This window comes from Hemicordylus capensis, chromosome 2 (genome assembly GCF_027244095.1).
Source record: "Hemicordylus capensis ecotype Gifberg chromosome 2, rHemCap1.1.pri, whole genome shotgun sequence".
Taxonomy (NCBI): Eukaryota; Metazoa; Chordata; class Lepidosauria; order Squamata; family Cordylidae; genus Hemicordylus; species Hemicordylus capensis.
In genome coordinates, this window is record NC_069658.1 from 245,066,322 (window position 1) to 245,087,997 (window position 21,676).

General features: G+C 47.0%; 1 protein-coding gene across 2 annotated transcripts; it reads left to right on the forward strand.

Moving 5' to 3' along the window:
• Nucleotides 1-70: 70 nt before the first annotated feature.
• LOC128342592 (zinc finger protein 436-like) lies at nucleotides 71-21,503 on the forward strand. Of its 2 annotated transcripts, XM_053290042.1 has the most exons (5): nucleotides 71-402; nucleotides 3,036-3,924; nucleotides 8,825-8,948; nucleotides 11,290-11,595; nucleotides 16,416-21,503. In XM_053290042.1, the coding sequence occupies exons 2-5, from the start codon at nucleotides 3,118-3,120 to the stop codon at nucleotides 17,600-17,602; spliced, it is 2,424 nt and encodes an 807-aa protein (XP_053146017.1). In that variant the 5' UTR covers nucleotides 71-402; nucleotides 3,036-3,117; the 3' UTR covers nucleotides 17,603-21,503. The 2 variants fall into 2 exon arrangements, with proteins under 2 accessions (XP_053146017.1, XP_053146018.1); XM_053290043.1 differs by lacking the exon at nucleotides 11,290-11,595.
• The last annotated feature ends 173 nt before the right edge of the window (nucleotides 21,504-21,676 follow it).

Genomic DNA, 21,676 nt, shown 5'->3' on the forward strand with positions numbered 1-21,676 from the left:
CAGGAACTACAACTCCCAGAATTCCCTGGCAGGCAGACCAGCCCCCTATCTCGCCTCTTCTGTGAAAGGGGAGGCGGAGGTGGGTTTTTTTGTGTGTGTGGCAAACACATAACCAAGAGCGAGTTCTCCCCCGTTAGAAACGGGACCAGGGATGAAGCACCCAAGATAAACTAGAGGATTTTTTTTGTGGATCTAGGCCCGACAAGAACTGGCAGTGACGGGGCCCAAGAGAACCACAAGTCCTAAAAAGGAGAGACCCACACTGCCACTGGCACATTCTTGCTTCTGCTTCCCCCTGGAAACTGGCTCCCGTTTGAATCTCCACCCCCCACGGATTGACAACTGCGTTGGGGCTGGAAATTAATTCTTGCAGAAGCTATTGCGTGGTCTTGGAGCATCCCGGTGAGTGAAAAGGAGGCTTGTGCACGTCTGAAGGGTAGTGGTGGGGAGCCCTGGTAGGCAAGAAGGAAGCGCTGCAGTCCGGTAGTCAACCGGGTACCCTTTTTTGCCCAGCCAGATGAGAGAGTCAGACTTTCTCCATTCAGAGCTGGTGTGTGTTGTGCGTGGCGAGGGCCCTTGCAACAAATTCTGAGGCACCCCAGAAGCATATAGATATAGATATAAAATACTCAAAGGCTTATCATAGATCTGGCAAGGAAGCAATGTAATGTTTATATTGGGGGGGGGGGAGTGGCTGGGGATTATGGGAATTGTAGTCCAACAACAACTGGGGACCCAAGGTTCAGAACCCACAGCGTCCAAAGTGTGGTTACCGCACTGGTGTGGATTATTATTAACTAGCTGGGCCGAGGGCAGAGCATCTGTAAAGAATCTGGGTTCCCTGGTCCCATTTTAAATGATCCGGAGACTTAGTCACGACTAAGATAGTTTGGATGCTGTCCTTCCAGACTACGTCCCATTGAAATTAATGAGACTGAAGTTAATCATGACTAACTTGTTTCAATGGCACTTACACATGACTAACTAGTCTGGATGCTGTCCACTATAAATAATCATTCAGATGTACATATTATTTGTTTATCCATACTATATAGCCAGTATTGTCAAAAATAAATTATACCAGCCTTACAGGGGTTGAATATTTATCTGGGTCAGTTGCGTCTCTGTAGCAGATTAACAACAACAAATATTTATATACCGCTTCTCAACAAGAGTTTCCAAAGCGGTTTACACAGAGAAATAATAAATAAATAAGATGGATCCCTGTCCCCAAAGGGCTCACAATCTAAAAAGAAACATAAGACAGACACCAGAAACAGTCACTGGAGGTACTTTGCTGGGGGTGGATAGGGCCAGTTACTTTCCCCCTGCTAAATAAAGAGAATCACCATGTTAAAAAGGTGCCTCTTTGCCAAGTTAGCAGGGGAGCCAGTTAACCTTGTCTCAGAGCAAGCTCACGTGAGGGAAAGAAATGCTGAATCATCCCTGCTGAGCTGCTTGGCTAGGCTTCTCCTAAAACTGTTCTATATTAGCGGTGGGTTCAAAATGCTTCCACCACCTCTCCTTTTGTCTACAGAAACTCTCTGGGCTTGGGGTGGGATAACCCAGGGGGGGAAACCTCTTAATTTGGCTCTTGGACAAGTACAACAATCTTCCACGTGCAAGCCTACATGTGGTGAGAAAACTGATAGCTGCTGAACATTTGAGGATGTGCTTGCATCAGAGAAATCTCCCCCTCGCACCCCCCCCCCTTTTTCCAGAGTTAAAAACCAATTTGGAGAGGTTTGTAAAAAGCAACTAACTGAAAAAACAGTTTTATTCAGCTACTGCAGACTGATTCTGTCTGAGGCTTCTAGCTTTCTTATATACACTCAAGTACTTAGGTTACAAAAATAGGTTATCCTAGGCATGCTTAAATGTTTATGGAGTCTTTTGCAATGCCCTAGGTACGATGGGCATAGGCTAGTGTTTCTTATTTTAATTATGTAACAGGTAAACAATAATAGAACAGTATCAGGAATATGCAAAAGCGCACACACCAAAGAAAAATATAACAGCCCTAACACAAAGTCTGACTAAACAAACTTTTCCCTAGATGAAACTTCCCGAAGCCATAATAAGCCCTGGCTTGAACTCACCAAATGCCTGATGATAATTCAAGCTTCCTGCCCTCCTGTCTTTCAAGGATCTGCAGAGTTATTCTCCTGCAGCCAACCACCATGGGGGCTGTCCTCCTCAGCACCTCCAGCCAAGCTTCTTCTCTAACAAATAACTCCCTTCTTTCTGGCAACAGCTCTCTAGGTCTAAGCCACCTGGTGGTCTGATTGGCTGATCCCTGGAGTTCACCAGCCTGTCAGTCAAGACAAGGATTCACTTCCGATTAACTCTTTAGAGGGAGGGGAGGCTGATCACTACACTCTCATTCCCTGCTAACTGGGGAAAGATGCCCTTTAAAAGTGGTAGTGTTCTTGCAGGGGAAGAGCAACTGTTTTTATGGTGCCCAGCATAGCATTCCTCCATGGCTTTTGCTGCTGTCTCCCTTGGATTTCTTCTTTGACTGTGAGCCTCTCTGGGACAGGGAAAAATCAGATCATCTTGTGGCACACAGTTTGGGCAACAACACTGCTAAATGGGCAAAGAGGCACCAGGGGCATAACAAGGTTGGAGTGGGCCCAGAGACAAAATTTTAAAATGCCTTCCTCTAAAAATTAAAATATATATATTCAAGGAAGCTCGGGCTGGCGTTGGGTGGGGGAGACATGTCTCGGGGGGGGCGAGGCAGGGGGCCCCAAGACAACAGTCTCCCCTTGCCCTGTTATAGTTATGCCCCTGAGAGGCACCTTTCAAAATGGTGGCTCTCATATTTATCAGGGGGAGAACTGGCCCTATTCACCTCAGCATAGTATCTCCTCAGTGACGTGTGTGTATGTTCAGACTATGATCCCTTTTGGGACAGGGAACCATTTTCTTCATTCCTTTGCTATGTATACCACTTTGAGAACATTTTGCTGGAAAGCAGTATATAAACACTTTAATAATAATATTTTTCCCCCATCTCTTTCCTTCCCTCCCAGGCTCAGCATGTCTGTTTAGATCATAGTGGTATACACTAGAATTTTTTATGGTGCAGCACTGTCTTTGTGAGGTCGCACAAGAATGAAAATAGAACAGCAAGTCCGTACAGACCCTGTCTTAGAGGAGAGGTCAGAAGGTACAGAAAAAGTCCCTCGTGTCCTCCCCAACACTGTTAGTCACAAACCCAGGATGGATATGGAGCAAGGGAGTAAAGCTCCTGAAGCAATGCATTCTGGGAGCACTGGTGGATCCCTCAGAAGGACAACTCCACATCAGGTGAAAGAGGAACCTGAAGAAGGATTGGCCCAGCGCTGGGAGGTCCAGTGGCAGGAGTTCCTAAGGACAGTGGCGCCCCCTCATTCAGGCTGGGATACCTCACCATTGCCCAAGCAACCTTCACCATGGGATGACACGAAGGCCTTCTTGGCCTGCTTTGAGCAAGTGGCTGAAGCTTGCCAGTGGCCTAAGGAAGAGTGGGTGACCCGACTCTTGCCAGCTTTGAGTGGCGAGGCAGAGCACGCCTTCAGCAGCCTGCAGGCCAGCGACAGAGAGGATTATGGGAAAGTGAAGGCAGCCATTTTGCAAAGTGATGCCATCAGCAGTGAAAAGCAGCGCCAGCACTTCAGGCATTTCTGCTATCAAGAAGCCGAGGGCCCAAGAGGGACTTACAGCCGACTCCGAGAACTTTGCCATGGGTGGCTAAGAGTAAAGAAACAGACAAAGGAGCAGATCCTGGAGCTTCTGATCCTGGAACAGTTCCTGACTGTCCTACCCGCAGAGATCCAGAGCTGGGTCAGGGAATGCAGCCCAGAGACCTGCACACAGGCAGTGCTCCTGGCTGAGGATTTCCTCTTGAAACAACAAGCCGCTGAGAGACGAGGCAGGCAGGTGAGCACCATCCATTCTGGTGCTTGTGTGCATCTCAAGAACCATTGTTCAATTTGGGATGGGCAGAGGAGGATGTTTCCACCTTCTGTCTATGGTTTAGAACAGGGGTGCGCCATCTCAGCCATCCAGCTGTTGCTGAACTACAACTTCCATCCCACCATAAATTATGGCTGGGGATGATGGTGTAAAATCCAGGGGGTGGGTGGAGAGTTGTAGTATGCAAGGGCAAGGCAGTGGAGTGGAATCAGCAATATTAATGGTTAGATAATCCCTGCTAACTTGGCAAAGAAGCACCTTTTAACATGGTGGTTCTCTTTATTTAGCTGTCATGGCTCAGACTTCTGACTCAGAAGAGTCAGAGCAGGAGGATTCGCCTGCTCGTGAGGGTTCAGAGGCACAGCAACAGGACTTGGCAGGGAGACTAGACTCTGGAGCTGAGGATTCGCAACAGCTGCCAGACATGATTTCTGATGGGGAGGAGCCTGGGATATCACCTGTCTTGAGAAGGCATCTCAAGAGGCAAGCTCAGTGGCAATCACGCAGGCGTAGGACATCACAAGAGAGGAAGCCAAAGTGCTGACTCAGGGAAGCCTGATTGGCTGCTAGTTCTCTTGAGCCATATATATTTAACAGTCTCCTCTTACTCAGATGCTGTTTGCAACTCTTGCTGGCCGCAGACAGTGTGCTATTTAGATTCCAAAAACTTTGTCTGCGTTCTAGTTTGCCTTGTTTATGCTTGCCTGCTTTGTTCTGTTAATTCCTTGCTTCTGTTGTCCTTCGCTATTTTCATTCCTTTCTCTGTGTTTTCCTTTCACTTAGCCGAGCTAACAGATTTACGACATTAGCAGGGGGAGAGTAACTGGCCCTATCCAGCCCCAGCACAGGACCTCTAGTGACTGTTGCTGGTGTCTATCTTATGTTTCTTTTTAGAATGTGAGCCGTTCGGGGACGGATCCAGCTTATTTATTTATTATTTCTCTGTGTAAACCGCTCTGAGCCATTTCTGGAAGGGCAGTATAGAAATCGAATGAATAAATAAATAAATAAATAAAAATATTACTAGCTGGGCCAGGCGCAGAGCATCTGTGCCTCTAGTTTGCTGCCGCCGCTTTCTTCCACCACCCACCTCACTGCTGCTTCTCCACCCCCCCCCCCCGCCTGCCACCTTCTTCTCCCACCTACTTGCTCGCTGTATCCTTCCTCACCCACCCACCATCCTCCCCGCCGGCCGGCTGTCTTCTTCCCCGCCACCGTCGTCTTCTTCCCCCCCATCCACTGCCTTCTTTGGCCGGCCAGTTGCCCACCACCACTCGCTACTGTTTTCTTTGCCCAACCACTGGCAGGCCAGCTGCCGCCACCTCCTCCCCCATCGCTATCCGGGCAGCTGCTCGTGAGCTCTCACAAGAGCTGTCATGCATGGGATTAGTGATGGGTACACCTTAGAGAATTTTTTGTATATAGATGTACAGAGAGGCACTGCTTTTCAGTGCTCTTGCTGCTGGCTATTTCTTAGCCCTGCCTCTACTCCAGAACTGCAATACAAGTAACTAAAGCCCCATTCAAAAGCTGGCCTGGATCAAGGAATGGATTAACCAACAACACTACAGATGGGAGTTCAACAACAGCTGGAGGGCCAAGATTGCCCAGCCCTGGTTTAGAACAAGCTGGGATGGAGAGAAAGGAACTGGGGATGTCTAGCCTGCGGAAGAGAAGTGTAATGGAAGATATCACTTCTAATATTTGAAGGGCTATTATATAGGAGGAGGAGCAGACTTGTTCTCTATTGCTCCTGAGGGCAGGGCTAGAATAAGTAGGTTGAAGGAAATAGTTTCCCTTCAGAATAAATAGGTATAAATAGGTACGAGGAAACAGTTTTCTGCTAGATGTTAAACAGATTTCCTAACTGTAATAGCTGTTGGACAGTGGAACAGATTGGTTTGTGCAGTGGTGGGCTCTCCTTTGCTGGAGGTGTTCAGACTGACAGCTCAAAGGCCAGCTTCCAGGGATGCAGTGGAGGTTTTTATTGGGTGGCAATAAATAATGCAGCAAATTCCTGTACCGAGTATGGGGTTGGACTAGAAGAAGACCTCCAAGGTTCCCTCCATCTCTACAATCCTGTGATTCTGTGATGGTCCATCTGAACCTGAGAAATCCCAGCTTGTTCCAAACTGTGGACATAGGACTATAGGAAGCTACTGTATACCGAGTCAGACCCTTGATCCATCTAGCTCAGTATGGTCTGGCAGCAGCTCTCCATGGTTTCAGACAGGGGTTGTTCCAAGTCCTACCTGGAAATGCCAGGGATTGAACCTTCTGTATGCAAAGCCAGTGCTTCACCACTAAGTATGGCCCCATCACCAAATTTATTCAACTCTCACTTGGAAGAAACTAAGCCTTTTAGAATTTAAGACAAGCTAGCAAAGTTGTGAGATTTATGTAGTTGTGTGCCATCTTTCCTTTGCCACGGAACTCAGGGCAGTACTGTATATGGAATTCCTAGGCAGTCAGCCGTTCATATGCTGACCAGACGTAGACCCGCTTAGCTTTAGCACAGAAGCTGTATCACGTGCCCTCATATCAGGGACCCAGTTCCATGGAACTGTGGTTTGAATAAGCTTGGATCTGCTGGGCATTGTGGCAAATCAGTTTGTTTTAATCCATGAATGGAAGTTGAACGTGCCTTCACTTCGCATGCTAAGAGGAGCTGAGTGGCGGTGCGTTAGCCCAAGGTTTGCAGTCGTCACATAAAACCACCACCATGATTTTGTGTGACATCTGAATCAGACATTGTCAGGGATTCTGGCTTGCCAAACTCGGTCCTTCTGGGTCTGCTGCAAGCAAGTCATACTGATTTGGGTTTGTTATTTAATCTGGCCTCCAAAGGAAGGTCAGAACTTTTGTTTCTCTATTTCTAAAGATTCTCAGGGTTGGGGAACAGAATCAGACAATGTCATAGCTCCTACCAGAGTCAGAGGAGGATGGGGGAGTTCACTGGGGTGAATCCTTGTCTGTAAGAGATTCACATAGGCTGCTACCGTCCACTTGATTTTGAAGTGGAAAAGCCCACTCTCCATAGAATATTTCGGGGGTGTGTGTGTGTGTGTGGCAAAATCCTCCCTGGAAGGGGCTGAGCATTCACTGGGCCACCAGCGGCATCTAACTAAATATATGACCCAAAATGAAGAGTAGCACACTTCATCAACAAGGGATTATTATCAGATTAAAGGAAATAGGTCTTTTCACAGAGCAGATTGCAAGAGAGAGAGAAACGTTTTCACTAACCAGGCAACTCAGATTCAAGCAGCACAATAAAGGAAGACAATTTCCCTCACACGTCTAAATGAACTGGTCCCTATCTTATTACCCACAGGTAGGGGGTCTTCCTGCTGTGTCCAGCCTCCAGGCTCTGGTTTTCCCATTTCCTCAGCAGCTTCTCAGCCAGCTGCTTCCTCAGAGCACTCTTGGGACAGAACAAACAAACAGAACAAAGCTTTCTCTTTTTCTGCTGGTGGCTGAGCGTGTCGTTCCCTCCCAGTCCTCTGGATTGGTCCTTCTGTTTTGATTTCCCAGGGATTTCCCCCTCATTAGGAAAGGCCCACCCTCCCAGCAGTTGCTCTAAGTGAGGCCTAGTAGTCCTTCCTCAGAGCCTTCCCATTACTGCAGATGATTGATGACTCCTCACATTCCTCCTCCTAATCCTCTTGCTTTACCCCAGTGTACTTCATTTAGAGACTTGCATTTTGGGCGGTATATAACTGTGTTAAATAAATAAGTAAATAAAATTATGTTGTGTGAGGGCCAATGACCCTAACCCTAAGTGTAGCTCCTTGATCAATTGTGTATTGTGGAGATAAACATTCTCATCGTACAGTACTGCATTTTGCCCAGAGCTAAGGGCTCCTTTAAGGAAATGGAGGCCTCTTGAGCCCCTGTACCATCTTGCCCTTCAAGATGGGGTGTGCAAGGTAGGGATGTGCACGGAACTGATTTGGAGGCCCTTTATGGGCCTCCGAACCAGTTCGAACAATGAACCGGTTCAAAGGCGAGGGGGGGTTGACTTTAAGGGTGGGGGAGGGTGCACTTACCCCCCCCATGCCTTCCCCCCACCGGCGCTCCATTTGCAAAGGGACCGTCGGGGCGACAGCATCCCTCCCTGCCTCCCCATTGCCTCCTCGGTCCCTAAGTCAGCGGAAGTACCCGACGCATCGACGCATGAGCGCGCATGTCACACTCTTGAGCGCGCACAGGCGTGTCAGGTACTTCCGCTGACATAGGGACCAAGGAGGCAATGGGGCAGCAGGGAGGTACACTGCTGCCCCGAAGGTTCCTTTGCAAACGGAGTGCCAGCGGTGGGGAGGGGAGCGGAGGGAGGGGTAAGTGCACTCTCCCCCGCCCTTAAAGTCAAACCCCCCTCGCCTCTGAACTTCCCCTGCCCAGTTCCGTGCTCATCTCTAGTACAGAGTTCTGGGAAGTGTAGCCCTTCCCAGTGCTCTCCTAGAGCTCTTTAGAGAGGGCTCCGTCTCTCCTAAAAGGCCTCCCCAGCAGTGTTTTCTCTGTTTTTTTCTCTGTGTGCAGAATGAGTTTTGTTCTGGGCAACAGTATCAAGACAATGTGTGTGCAGATGTGCATTCAGAGTGGGGCCTTCCTGATTCAACCTGAGGGGGATCTGAAATTAACTGAGTGGACATCAAAAAGGCTGTGTGCGCGTGCATGTGCGCACGCCTTAGAGGGAACACTGCTCCCCAGCACAGAGAAATGCGCAGAACTGTGTGGAGATCGGCACAGTGGGAAATGGCTCTCGCACTGAAGGCGTCTTTGCTAAAGTGGCCCCTGCTTGGAAAAGAATGAAGATCACTGTTCCGCCCTGAAAGTCTCTCTCTCTCTCTCTCGGCTCTTATAGGCAGCATCTGCAGAGGCAGCTGCGTGTTCCTCTGAAGTAGGCCAAGCTCCATCTGACATGGAGCAGAGGCAGCTGTGTGTGGAAACCAAGCAGGAAGAGGATGATGGGAAGACCAGCCACTGGAGTAAGTAGGGTGATGTATTTTTGTGTTCTGGAAACCAGGAGTTCTCAAATTTGGGTCCCCAGATGCTTGTTGGACTACAACTCCCATCAACCCCAGCCACAATGGTCCCACCCATTGTTTGAGAACCCCTGCTGTAAATGATGAGCCTAGAGGGCATAGCTTTTGGCATTCTTGGCCTACTGCAGCCTAAGTTTTAAAAAAGCTTAGGAAATCACCAGTGTTCCCTCTAACAGGGATTCCCAGATGTTGTTCACCACAACTCCCAACACCCCCAGTTGCAATGGCCTTTGGCTAGGCATCATAGGAGTTGTAGTCAACAACATCTGGGAATTCCTTTTACAGGGAACACTGGAAATCATCCTGTATGTGTGTCTAATAACTTTTATTTTATTTTAAGTAAGTATATTTGTGTACCACCCTTGGATGGTTTACAACAAACTCTGGACGGTTTACAACAAGCATACTATGTTTACCTGAATCCAACACTTAAGTTTTTTCCAACTTCTTCGACGTTAGAAATCAGGGGGCCATCTTAAATTAAAGAGTCCTCTTTCTTTTGGGTAAATACAGGTATAAACTGTATTTAATTTCTATTTTTGAAGGGACTTGTCTTAAATATAGAATTGCCATGTGTTCGGGTAAAATATTATTATTATTATTACATTTATATCGCGCTCTTCCTCCAAGGAGCCCAGAGCGGTGTACTACATACTTGAGTTTCTCTTTCACAACAACCCTGTGAAGTAGGCTAGGCTGAGAGAGAAGTGACTGGCCCAAAGTCACCCAGCTAGTATCATGGCTGAATGGGGATTTGAACTCAGGTCTCCCCGGTCCTAGTCCGGCACTGTAACCACTACACCACGCTGGTTCTCATGGTAATATGGTAAGACAAATTTAATATGGTAAAACAAAGCAGAAATTCAAACAAAACAAGGCCACCAATTCTAATTAAAAGTTAATAGTTTTGCATTTACAGTGTGATACAAACCAAATTCACAGCATGTGGGAAGGGTCCTGGCCTGGGGGACCCTGAAGGCTTTTTTTTTTCTTCCCTGCTCTGCCATGTTGTTTCAAGATGGAGGATCTTCAATGTATAGGCAATGCTTCTTCGCAACCCATGTGCTGACAAAAACAAACTAAATTCACAGTATGTGTGAGGGGGTCCTAGGTAAAAGGCACCATGTTAAATGAAAAGAAAAGTAGGCTCCATTAGTTCTGCTTGTTTCTTTGTTTTGTTTTTCTTTATCATGCACTTATATCCTGTTTTCTTCCATCATGCAATCTGAGGTAATGTAAATGAGGTTCCCAGGTAGTCATCGAGGCACTGACCAGACCTCAACCTGCTTAGCTTCAACAGAGTAACTGTATCATGTGTCCTCTGGCCATGCCCGTAAGTTTTTCATTTGCACACTCCTTCTTGGGTAGAATGTTTGAGTACATTCTGTGACATTACAGTCACTCACCCAGTGGTGAGGGATGCATTCCAGGATACAAGCCAATACTGGGCAATGCTACACTTATTTATATAAAGGAACATTCAGATGCTTGTGAGTTCTGTCTTGTTGACTAGGTGCCCTGCTAACTAAATAAAAATAAAATAAAAATAACTGAGCAAAGAGGCGTCTTTTTAAAGTGGTGATTCTCATTATTCAGCAGGGGGAATGTTAAAAATTCTCTGTGTGTGTGTGTGTGTGTGTAGTGGGAAGATGCTTAATTTATTTGATTGATTGATTGATATACCACCCTTCCAAAATGGCTCAGGGCAGTTAATTTGCTGCAGGGGGCTCCAAAATTGCCTCGGTTCATCTCTGGGCAGGGGGCAACACACTCCACATACAAGCAGTGGGGGAGGGCAATGGGGGGAACACAGGCTGCCATGGGGCTCACTATGCCCCTGAAAGCCTTCTGATCCCACCGCTACTTAGCAGACGCTCACTTCCTCCCACTTCTTGCTTTTTACTCATAGACAATTGGAACATGGAACCAGTGTTCCCTCTAACAGGGATTCCCAGATGTTGTTGACGACAACTCCCAGAATCCCTAGCTGCAATGGCTTTTACTTGGAGATTATGGGAGTTGTAGTCAACAACATCTGGGAATCTCTGTTAGAGGGAACACTGCACGGGACTGTGCACAGCTCCCAAACTAGGGTAGGATGCCTCTCCCACCCTATTAATGTTTGTGAGAACAGCCCTGATATTTGGCAGAACATCAGGGCTGCTTTCCCCACAGAGCGCTGCGTGAGGAGAACAGGCATTTTGCTCTACCCACTCTTTCCAAGTTCCCTTTTGCTCTGGGGCCAGGGAATCATTTGTTTGGGATCCTTTCATTGTGTCTCCAGCAGGCAGAGGATGGATGACTGGAGATGAAGGGGAGGCATATCTGCTTGCAGATTCCGAATTGGTTGGGAGACACGGGGCGCCGACATGGAAAGCCGCAAAGATCCTTTCCCAGTGCTGTGGGCAGGAAACCACCTCATTGGATCGGGAAAGGGCAGAGCAGCAGCAGGAAACCCACCCAGTGGCAGAAGCGTACGAATCCCATTTTTGTGGGGAAGGTTACAAGACCCCCAGTGAAGCCACAGTGCAGACAGGAATTTCTGCAAGGAGGAAACAAAACTTCTGCCAAGCTTATGGGAAAGCCTTCGGTAAGAACTTATTTCAGCTTCATCGGCTGCTCAGTTGTTTCCGGGTTCCATTTGAAGTGCTGAATTTAGTCTTTGAAGCCCTAGATTAGGGATGGGCAAGCTGAGGATTTCCAGCTGTTGTTGGATCTACAACATCCATCATCCCCAGTCATAATAAACTGCAGCTGAGGATGATGGGAGCTGTAGTCCAACAGCTGCAGAGCCACAGCTTGCCCACCTGTGCCCTAAATGGTCTTAGGCCTGGTGATGGCAAAGACTTCCCTGCTTTTGTATCAACCTGCGTGGACTTTAAAATATGACTTGGAGGCCCTGCTCTCTTTGTCATGAGCAGGTGAGTGAATGCGCGTGAGAGACGGGACCTTCTCAGTTTTGGCATGAAGGATGTCCTTTTCCCTTTGGAGATTTGCCTAGCTGCCTCTTCTTTTTGGACAGCATGTCCTGGGGTGATGCCATCAAACCCATGTCTCATAGGAACATAGGAAACTGCCATATACTGAGTCAGACCATTGGTCTATCCAGCTCAGTACTGTCTACACAGACTGGCAGCGGCTTCTCCAAGGTTGCAGGCAGGAATCTCTCTCAGCCCTACCTTGGAGATGCCGCCAGGGAGGGAACTTAGAACCTTCTGCATGCAAGCATGAAGGTACTCTTCCCAGAGTGACCCCATCCCCTGAGGGGAATATCTTACAGTTCTCACACATGTCTCCCATTCAAATGCAAACCAGGGCAGACCCTGCTTCGCAAAGGGGACAGTTCATGCTTGCTACTACAAGACCAGCACTCCTCCCATATGGAAGACACCACAGGGGAGATCTCCCGCAGTTGGTCCTACCTCTTTTTCTTAACTTTAAAATGTCCCTCAAGGATAAGTAAATCAGACCTGCACACTCCAAGCAGAGTCTTGAGAGTATGGGTGTTTCCAGATGGAGAAATACTTGGATTTAAAATAGAAGTTCTTCCCACTTTTCCTTTCAGCATCCTCCAGATGACATCCTTGGCTGTCGCACAGTTTCACAACGCCACCTCTTGGCCATTTGCTGCCAATCAGTGATGAGAATCAAGATTTTTGAGACTAAAAAAAACACCATAGATGGGTAACAGTACCTCTCCAGGGAACAAAGACTATAAACATTTATAATTGAGAGTCTCAGTGAAGACAGGAAGGACAGATAGACAGACAGAATATACCACTTTCTCCCTAGGGTGGTCTGTCCAGGGAAAAGAGTGGTGGGTGGGAAACAGGTACAGACAAAGGAAATGAAATCCACATATACATGAAGCTGCCTTTTACTGAGTCAGAAGTTTGGTCTGGTTCAGTATTGTCTGCATCAGGCAGCCCTGTATTAACCATAAGGCAAAACAAGCACTTGCTTAGGGCATCAAGGGAAGGCGGGCACCACAGAGTTTCCCCCCTAACTATCATGCCCTTAACTCTTTCACTGAATATAAGAACATAACAACAGCCCTGCTGGATCAGGCCCAAGGCCCATCTAGTCCAGCATCCTGTTTGACACAGTGGCCCACTAGATGCCACTGGAAGCCTACAGGTGAGGGCATTCCCCCTCTCCTGCTGTTACTCCCCTGCAACTGGAACTCAGAGGCATGAGTGCCCCACCAGGGCATTTGAGTTGTGCAATCAGATCTCCCTCCTAATAAGGAGAAACCTATGCTCATCGGTCTCAGGAGGTCTTTTTAAAATGTGCAACCCAGGGGTGAATTTAAGAACTGGATCAGGCCCAAGGCCCATCTAGTCCAGCATCCTGTTTCACACAGTGGCCCACCAGATGCCGCTGGAAGCCACAGGCAGGAGTTGAGGGCATGCCCTCTCTCCTGCTGTTATCCCCCTGCAACTGGTACTCAGAGGCATCCTGGCTTTGAGGCTGGAGGTGGCCTTTAACCCTCCAACTAGTAGCCATTGATAGACGTCTCCTCCATGAAGTTATCGAAACCCCTTTTCAAGCCATCCACATTGTTGGCTGTCACCACATCTTGTTGATTATGTTGATTATGCATTGTGTGAGAAAGTACTTCCGTTTGTTGGTCCTAGATTTCCTGGCAATCAATTTCATGGGATGACCCCTGTTTCTAGTGTTATGTGAGAGGGAGAAGAATTTCTCTCTATCCACTTTGTCCACTCCATGCATAATTTTATAGACCTCTATCATGTCTCCCCGCAGTCATCTTTTTTCTAAACTAAATATCCCCAGGTGTTGTAGCTTTGCCTCATAAGAAAGGTGCTCTAGGCCCCTGATCATCTTGGTTGCCCTCATCTGCACCTTTCCCAGTTCTACAATGTCCTTTTTTAGATGTGGTGACCAGAATTGTACGCAGTACTCCAGGTGTGGCCACATCATCATTTTGTATAAGGGCATTATCATATTAGCAGTTTTATTTTCAACCCCCTTAATGATCGCTAGCATAGAATTGGCCTTTTTCACAGGTGCCACACATTGAGTCAACACTTTCAATGAGCTGTCCACCACGGCCCCATGATCCCTCTCTTGGTCAGTCACCGACAGCTCAGATCCCATCAGCGTATACTTGAAGTTGGGGTTTTTTGTCCCATGTGCATCACTTTACACTTGCCAACATTGAACTGCATTTGCCATTTTGTCACCCACACCCTTAGTTTGGAGAGATCCTTTTGGAGCTCCTCACAATCCATTTTGGATTTCACTACCCGAAAGAGTTTGGTATCATCTGCAAATTTGGCCACCTCGCTGCTTACCCCTACTTCTAGATCATTTATGAATAAATTAATAAGCACCGGTCCCAGTACAGATCCCTGGGGGACCCCACTTCTTACTTCCCTCCATTGTGAAAACTCTCCATTTATACCTACCCTCTGTTTTCTGTCTTTCAACCAGTTTGCAATCCACAAATGTACTTGTCCCCTTATCCCATGACTGCTAAGTTTTCTCAGGAGACTTTGATGAGGAACTTTGTCAAAAGCTTTTTGGAAGTCCAGGTATACTATGTCAACTGGATCACCTTGATCCACATACTTGTTGACACTCTCAAAGAACTCCAAAAGGTTGGTGAGGCAAGATCTACCTTTGCAGAAGCCATGCTGGTTCTCTCCCAGCAGGGCCTGTTCTTCTAGGTGCTTTACAATTTTATCCTTGAGGATGCTTTCCATCAATTTGCCTGGAACGGACATTAAGCTTAGTGGCCTGTAATTTCCTGGATCACCCCTGGATCCCTTTTTGAAAATCGGTGTTACATTTGCTACCTTCCAGTCCTCTGGTACAGAGCCTGATTGCAGGGATAAATTATATATTTTGGCAAGGAGGTTGGCAATTTCACATTTGATTTCTTTGAGGACTCTTGGATGGATGCCATCCAGCCCTGGTGATTTGTTAGTTTTCAGTTTTTCCAGACAGTTTTGAACATCATCTCTTGTCACTTCTATCTGACTCAGTTCTTTGGCCTCCATCCCTGAAGTCTGGTTCAGGAACAGGTATATGTTCTGCATCCTCTGCCATGAAGATTGACACAAAGAATCATTGAACTTTTCTGCCACCTCCATATCCTCCTTAATAATCTCTTTCACTCCCTCATTGGCTAATGGTCCAGCTGCCTCCCTGGCAGGTTTCCTGCTTCTGATGTATTTAAAGAAGTTCTTGTTATTCCCTTTGATACTTTTAGATAAATGTTCCTCAAACTCTCTTTTTGCCTCCCTTATTGTCACCTTGCATTTCTTTTGCCACCTTAAATTTCACTGCCACACTCAACTTTAGTCGATTTTTTGTAATTGTTTTTATCTGCTGTGTTCGACTTTACTCTGCATTGTTAAAAAAAAAATTTCTTTGGCTCGGTGAGCGACTGAAGTAAAAAGTCATTGATTTGCGAAAGATTACTGTAAAGAGCAGTACAAAATATTGATAGAACTTCATGTAAAAGATGGTCATATGTTCTGATGTTTGACCTTGAAGATGAAATATTTTTCTCAATCATTCCTTCTGTTGCGGCTATTTATAAGAAATTATAGGCAGTGGAACTGTTTTGTTTTACCTTAAAAAATCTAGAAGAAAACTTTTTAAAATTTAAATAAATATTAAGGTATAAGTAAATAATTTGCTTGAGTCTTAATGTCTTGTCAGTTAAGCAATGGAGTGGGGGCACCATTGTTGGGCTGTGCTTAGGGCATCAGTTGCCCTTAATCCGGCCCTGACACCAGGGCTGCTCAACTTCAGCCCTCCTGCAGATGTTGGCCTACAACTCCCACAATCCCTGGCTATTGGCCACTGTGGCTGCTGATTATGGGAGTTGTAGTTCAAAAGCAGCTGGGGGGCCTAAGTTGAGCAGGCCTGGTCTGCACTGATCGGCAGCAGCTCTCCAGGGCTTCAGGCAGGGGTCTTTCCCAGCCCTGCCTGAGATGCTGCCAAGGATTGAACCTGGGACCTTCTCCATACAAAACAGGGACTCTGTCACTGAGCTATGAATAAGCCTGATGGATATACAAAACTGGGCTCCACTGCGTCAGACTGTTGGTCCATCTGGTTCAATATTGTCTATATGAGGCCTGCTCCACTTAGGCCCCCCCGCCAGCTGTTTTCGGACTACAACTCCCATAATCCCCAGCCACAGTGGCCAATAACCAGGGATTATGGGATCTATAAGCCAACATCTTCAGGAGGTCCGAAGTTGAGCAGCGGTGGTCTATACTGACTGGCAGTAGCTGAAGATGCTGCCAGGAATTGACCCTGGGGCCTTCTGCATGCAAAGCAGATGCTCTGCTTCCCCACCTTATAGAAAATAATGATCAGAAGCTTTGTTTCTCCCTTGGGTTCTTAACAGATTTCTCTTCCTTCTATCAGGTGTTCAGGAAAGTGAGACCAAGCGAGAACCACCAGGGATAGCATCAGAAAGACTCAAATGTGCAGAACTGAAAGAGAACTTCCAGGGTCGAGATGGACCAAAGAGGCAGGAGGGAAACAACGCAGAGAAGAGAGAGAAATCTGTTGATTGTCAGGCTGGGGACTTCTCTGAACTTTCAGTCCAACAAAGAAAACAAACAGAAAAGGAGAGGAGTGAGTATCTCAATGCCCAATGGCACATCTACACAGACCTTACAGTGTGTGGAACTCTCCCGGAAGAGGATAAGCCTTATAAGTGCTTGGAGTGTGGGAAAAGCTTCAACCGCAGCACGACCCTGGTGTCGCACCAGAGAATCCACACCGGGGAGAAACCACACCAGTGCCTGGAGTGCGGAAGCAGCTTCAGCCAGAGTGCCAACTTCATTAGGCACCAGCGAATGCACTCAGGGGAGAAAGCACACAGCTGCTCGTACTGCGGCAAGAGCTTCTGCGACAAATCGAGCTTTATTCAACACCAGAGAATCCACACAGGGGAGAAACCGTACAAGTGCCTGGACTGTGGGAGGAGCTTCAACAAGAGCACAAATTTTGTCAGGCACCAACGGCTACATACGGGAGACAAGGCGTACAGTTGCTCCCAGTGTGGCAAGGGCTTGTGCGACAAGTCGAGCTTGATCCAGCACCAGAGGATCCACACGGGGGAGAAGCCATATGCATGCCTGGTGTGCGGAAAGAGCTTCAACAAAAGCACCAACTTCATTAGGCACCAGAGGATACACACAGGGGAGAAACCCCACAGCTGCTCAGACTGCAGCAAGAGCTTCTACGACAAAGCCAGCCTCATCCAGCATCGACGGGTCCACACTGGGGAGAAGCCCTTTAAATGCTTGGAATGTGGAAAGAGCTTCAGTCACAGGGGAAGCCTGAGTGCCCACATAAGGATCCACACAGGGGAGAGACCGTACACGTGCCCGGACTGCAGCAAGAGCTTCCGGGCTCAGTCGAGCCTTCTTAAGCACAAGAGGATCCACACGGGGGAGAAGCCCTATAAATGCACAGAGTGTGGCAAGACCTTTGGGCAGAGCGCGCACCTGACTTCACATCAGAGATCGCACATGGGGCCGGGAATGTATAAATGCTCGGACTGTAGCAAGACCTTCTGTGATCTATCGGGGCTTGTTAAATAATCATCATCATCAGGGGTGAAGAAATGTTGGCTCAGTTGATCAGCCAGACAAAATATTTTACTCGTCAAGCTATATTGGTAGATTACTCATCAGGACCTTTTTCACTCGTCAGGCATCATTTTTCACTCGTCACAGACTAGTAGACTAGTGGATTTCTGCAGCCCTGATCATCATCATCATCATAGTTATTTGTTAGCTGCCCCATAACAAATTGTTCTCTGGGTGGCTCACAACACATTAAAAAATCAAGTAAAACACACAACACATGAAATCACACTCCAAAGCAAAAGAAAAGAAAAAAATATAAAATACATGTGCCCAGGAGGGAACACGTGTGGAGAAAATTATGTAAAATAATTCATATAACTGCAGATATTCCTGGAGTGTGGCAAGTGCTCCAGTATCTGTAAGTTCCAGGGAGTGAAACCATTACAAATGTTGTGTCTTGTTCTCATTAGAAGAGCCTTGCCCATGTATCTAGTCCAGCATCCTGTTTCTCAGAATGGCCCACAGGATCCCTCTGGGCAGCCCATCAGCAGGAGATGAAGGCAGACCACCTCTCCTGCCTCTGCTTCCCTGCAGCTTGTCCTCAGAGCCATACTCAACCTGGAGATAGCATATAAGCCATCAAGATGAGCAGCTGTTGAGAATTTCTCTGTCCTCCTTTAAAGCCAACAGTCGATGTTCTGTGCGATGCAACACGGGCAGTTTGAACCATTCTCTCTGATGGAAGGATTGCACAAGTGCAATTGTGCAGCTTTAAGTTTCGGTGAAAGAGCACTCTTGTGCAACACCTCGGGCATTGCAGTTTACATGCCTGCAGCTGCATGGGTGGTTCAGAACCGCCTGCTTTGCACTATGCAGAATGTCAGTCATTAAGCTCAGTTCATAACCTCATTGAATGCTAGAACTGGAAGGGACCTAATCCAGCTCTGTGCTCAGTGGAAGAAACTGCTACAGCATTACTAACAGATGCCTGCCCAACCTTTCTTTGAAATCTCCAGCAAAGGAGAGCCCACCACTGCACGAGGCTAGGGATGTGCACAACATGCTTTGTGCATATCCCAGGGGGTGGGGAGCAGTGTTCCCTCTAACAGGAATTCCCAGATGTTATTGACTACAACTCCCATAATGCTCAGCCAAAGGCCATTGGAGCTGGGGGTTCTGGGAGTTGTAGTGAACAACATCTGGAAATCCCTGTTAGAGGGAACACTAGTGGGGAGGGAAACCTTTTTTTAAAAGGAGGGACCTCCTTTTTAAAAGTACCCCTTGCCCCGATTCAGTAGCAGGAGGACGAATTGTTTTGGTACCTCTCCAAAGAGGCACCAAAATGATTCAAGCACATCCCTAAACGAGGCAGACTGTTTCACTGTCCCAGTGGCTTACAGTTAGGAAGCATTTCCTACTGTCTAGCCTAGATCTGCTTCCTTGCCAGTTCAACCTGTTGGTTTTAGATCCTGCCCTTCAGGTTCATCGCTATATATATATTTTTAGACTTGCCAGTTCAGTCACTAACCTTTTCATTTGCAATTTGGTTATTTATTTATTTGCTACTGGTTTTCTCTGCCTTACTGTTCTGGTTTTAATTTTATACTGATTTTTATGGTTGCTGTGAGCCGCCTTGAGCAGTATTGCGCCAGAGGGGCAGAATGTAACTATTTTAAATAAATAGACTTTACATAATGATTTGGCAACTAGTTCAGACACAGTTCATTCAGTATAATATCATGCATTGCAAGTATGCACGTGATACTTACTTGCAGTATGCACAATAGTAATTCTGTGAAGCAAATACAATAGCAACTAGTTAACGTGAGAGAAAATTATTAATTTTCAAGCAGTTTACTTTTAAATTTTTAAAAGATTGTATTTAACAAAACATATACAGCAGGCTCAAAACCTGAAAAACATTCATTTATCTTACTGTTGCAAGCTGAATGTCTGATGTACTGAACTGCTTCTTTTGTACAGGTTAACCCTTTTTGTGTTTAGGGATTCGGTTCATGTTCAAAACAGCTAAGAGTTTTTAGGGATTTTCACTGGGGAGAAAATCCCTCTCTGAACTGACTTCTTTTTGTTTTGCATACCACTTTTCAACAAAAAGGGTTCTCAAAGCTGTTTATATGGAAGAAGGAATAAGAGGGGTTCCAAAAAGGCTTACAAACGTAAAAAGAAACACAAGGGCCACAGACACCAGCAACAGCCACTATGGGGACAGTTTTGCTCTGTCTGATACATTTGCTGACACCATAAAATGTGCCTCTTGCCCTGTTAGCAGGGCTTTGGGCGGGGTCTGAGCTCATGTTCAGTTTGACTCCTCGCTAAATTGCCATGGAAGACTCTGCATAGGAAAAACCATGTGTTGGTTAGACCCTTTGTGATTTTGCATATAAATGAAAATAAACCACTAGCAAGGCCTAAGTCACGGAAGAGGTTTGGACAGTTACATAAGAACAGCCCTGCTGGATCAGGCCCAAGGCCCATCTAGTCCAGCATCCTGTTTCACACAGTGGCCCACCAGATGGTGGGCCAGTTATTTCCTCCACTGAAAATGCAGCTGAAGGGGAATGCAAAGGCTTCATTAGTGATGGACTTGCTGTAGCCCCAACTGAGAGCTGTCTGTAGGTACAAGCCTGAATGTTTTCAGCAAGGGCCATTGTGATTTAGTTATTTTTACCTCTCAGTTCGGCTCAGTAAGTGCTCAAGGGCACGTATGAGTAAATGAAGCTTTACCCACCGACGAGGCTTCTGCCTCCTTATTAAACGGAAGGGTGTTCTTGTGACCGAGAAGTGACAGAAATGCTTAGACTGGAGCAAAAGGGTTGACGAAAAGCAGGAGCAGCTCCAGGTATTCCAGTGCCTGAGGCAAGGCCCCAAATGCTGCTTTGCCCCACAACAAATCGGGGCCAGCCAGGCCTGTAGGTATAATTGAGCCGGTGGGGAGAGAACAAATGTCCTGGGGCCGTTGGTCTTTGGGGGACACCAATAGCCTGCCCCCCCATGCCCTCCCCCCATTCTGCCTTTTAGGGTATCCGGAAACTGGACCCCCAAGATCACTGAGCTACCTGCTGCCTCCTCCTGCCATGAGGCATGGGGTCCGCCTACCTTTGTGACTCCTGCAGGCCATCTGGCTGCCCACCCACTCACTGCCAGTCTGCCTCCCTTTGCTGGCTGTGCAATGTGGTCTAGTAACATGATGGTGCCAACTCACGCCAGTGCAGTGACATTAAACGGCAATGCAACAAAAAGGGAAGCAATACGAGCAGTCAGGTAGAATGGGAGTGGCTGGCCTGTGGCACAGCTGGTAACAACAATGGAGCCTGCCCCCAATTTTGCCCGGAGCCACACTCCACATTACTACGCCACTGGGACCAGCCTCCGTTCAAAACGGGGCTCTGCAGATTTTTTACAGTGGTGCAGGAAGGAGGGAAGGTTGCCAACAGCCGCCTCCTCTCTCCTTGTTCAGATCAGTCCCGAAGAGCTGCTCCAATGGCAGTGATAGGGGTACGTTGCCACCCTGCTGGTGGTCATCCAATGATCTGCTGCCTGAGGCGAGTCCACCTCAGCTTGCCTCATGAAAGGGCTGCCCCTGATAATCAGGCTGGATTATATAGGAGGGCAACCATACAGGTGACCTGTGGAGCGAATCCGTGCAGAAGAGACACTGAGGAAAGAGAAAACTGCAAAAGTTTAATGGAAATGTCAACTTGGATGGGAAGTCTTGCTGTTTTTCAGACACATTTTGTTTGGTAAGAATTGGATTGTGGTTGTGTTTCTTCTGCACGTGTACGTGTATATGTATACATGTATTTTTCTCTGTTTTAAAATATATATATATATAAGCTTGTAGTTATACACAAGGGTCAGCCACTTACAAATAAAAAGCACATCTGCATACAGACATACAGCCATCAAACAAGTCTTTTTTTTAAAAGAAAAGTACTATAACCCTTTCCTCTATCAGTGTCCAGTTGCAACACCTTCTGTAATCGTATGTGAATGTAGCGCACTGTCTGTGCTGAAGCAGATCAGTGGAGCCTATTCAGATTGGTAGCAGCACATCAAGATCTTTTC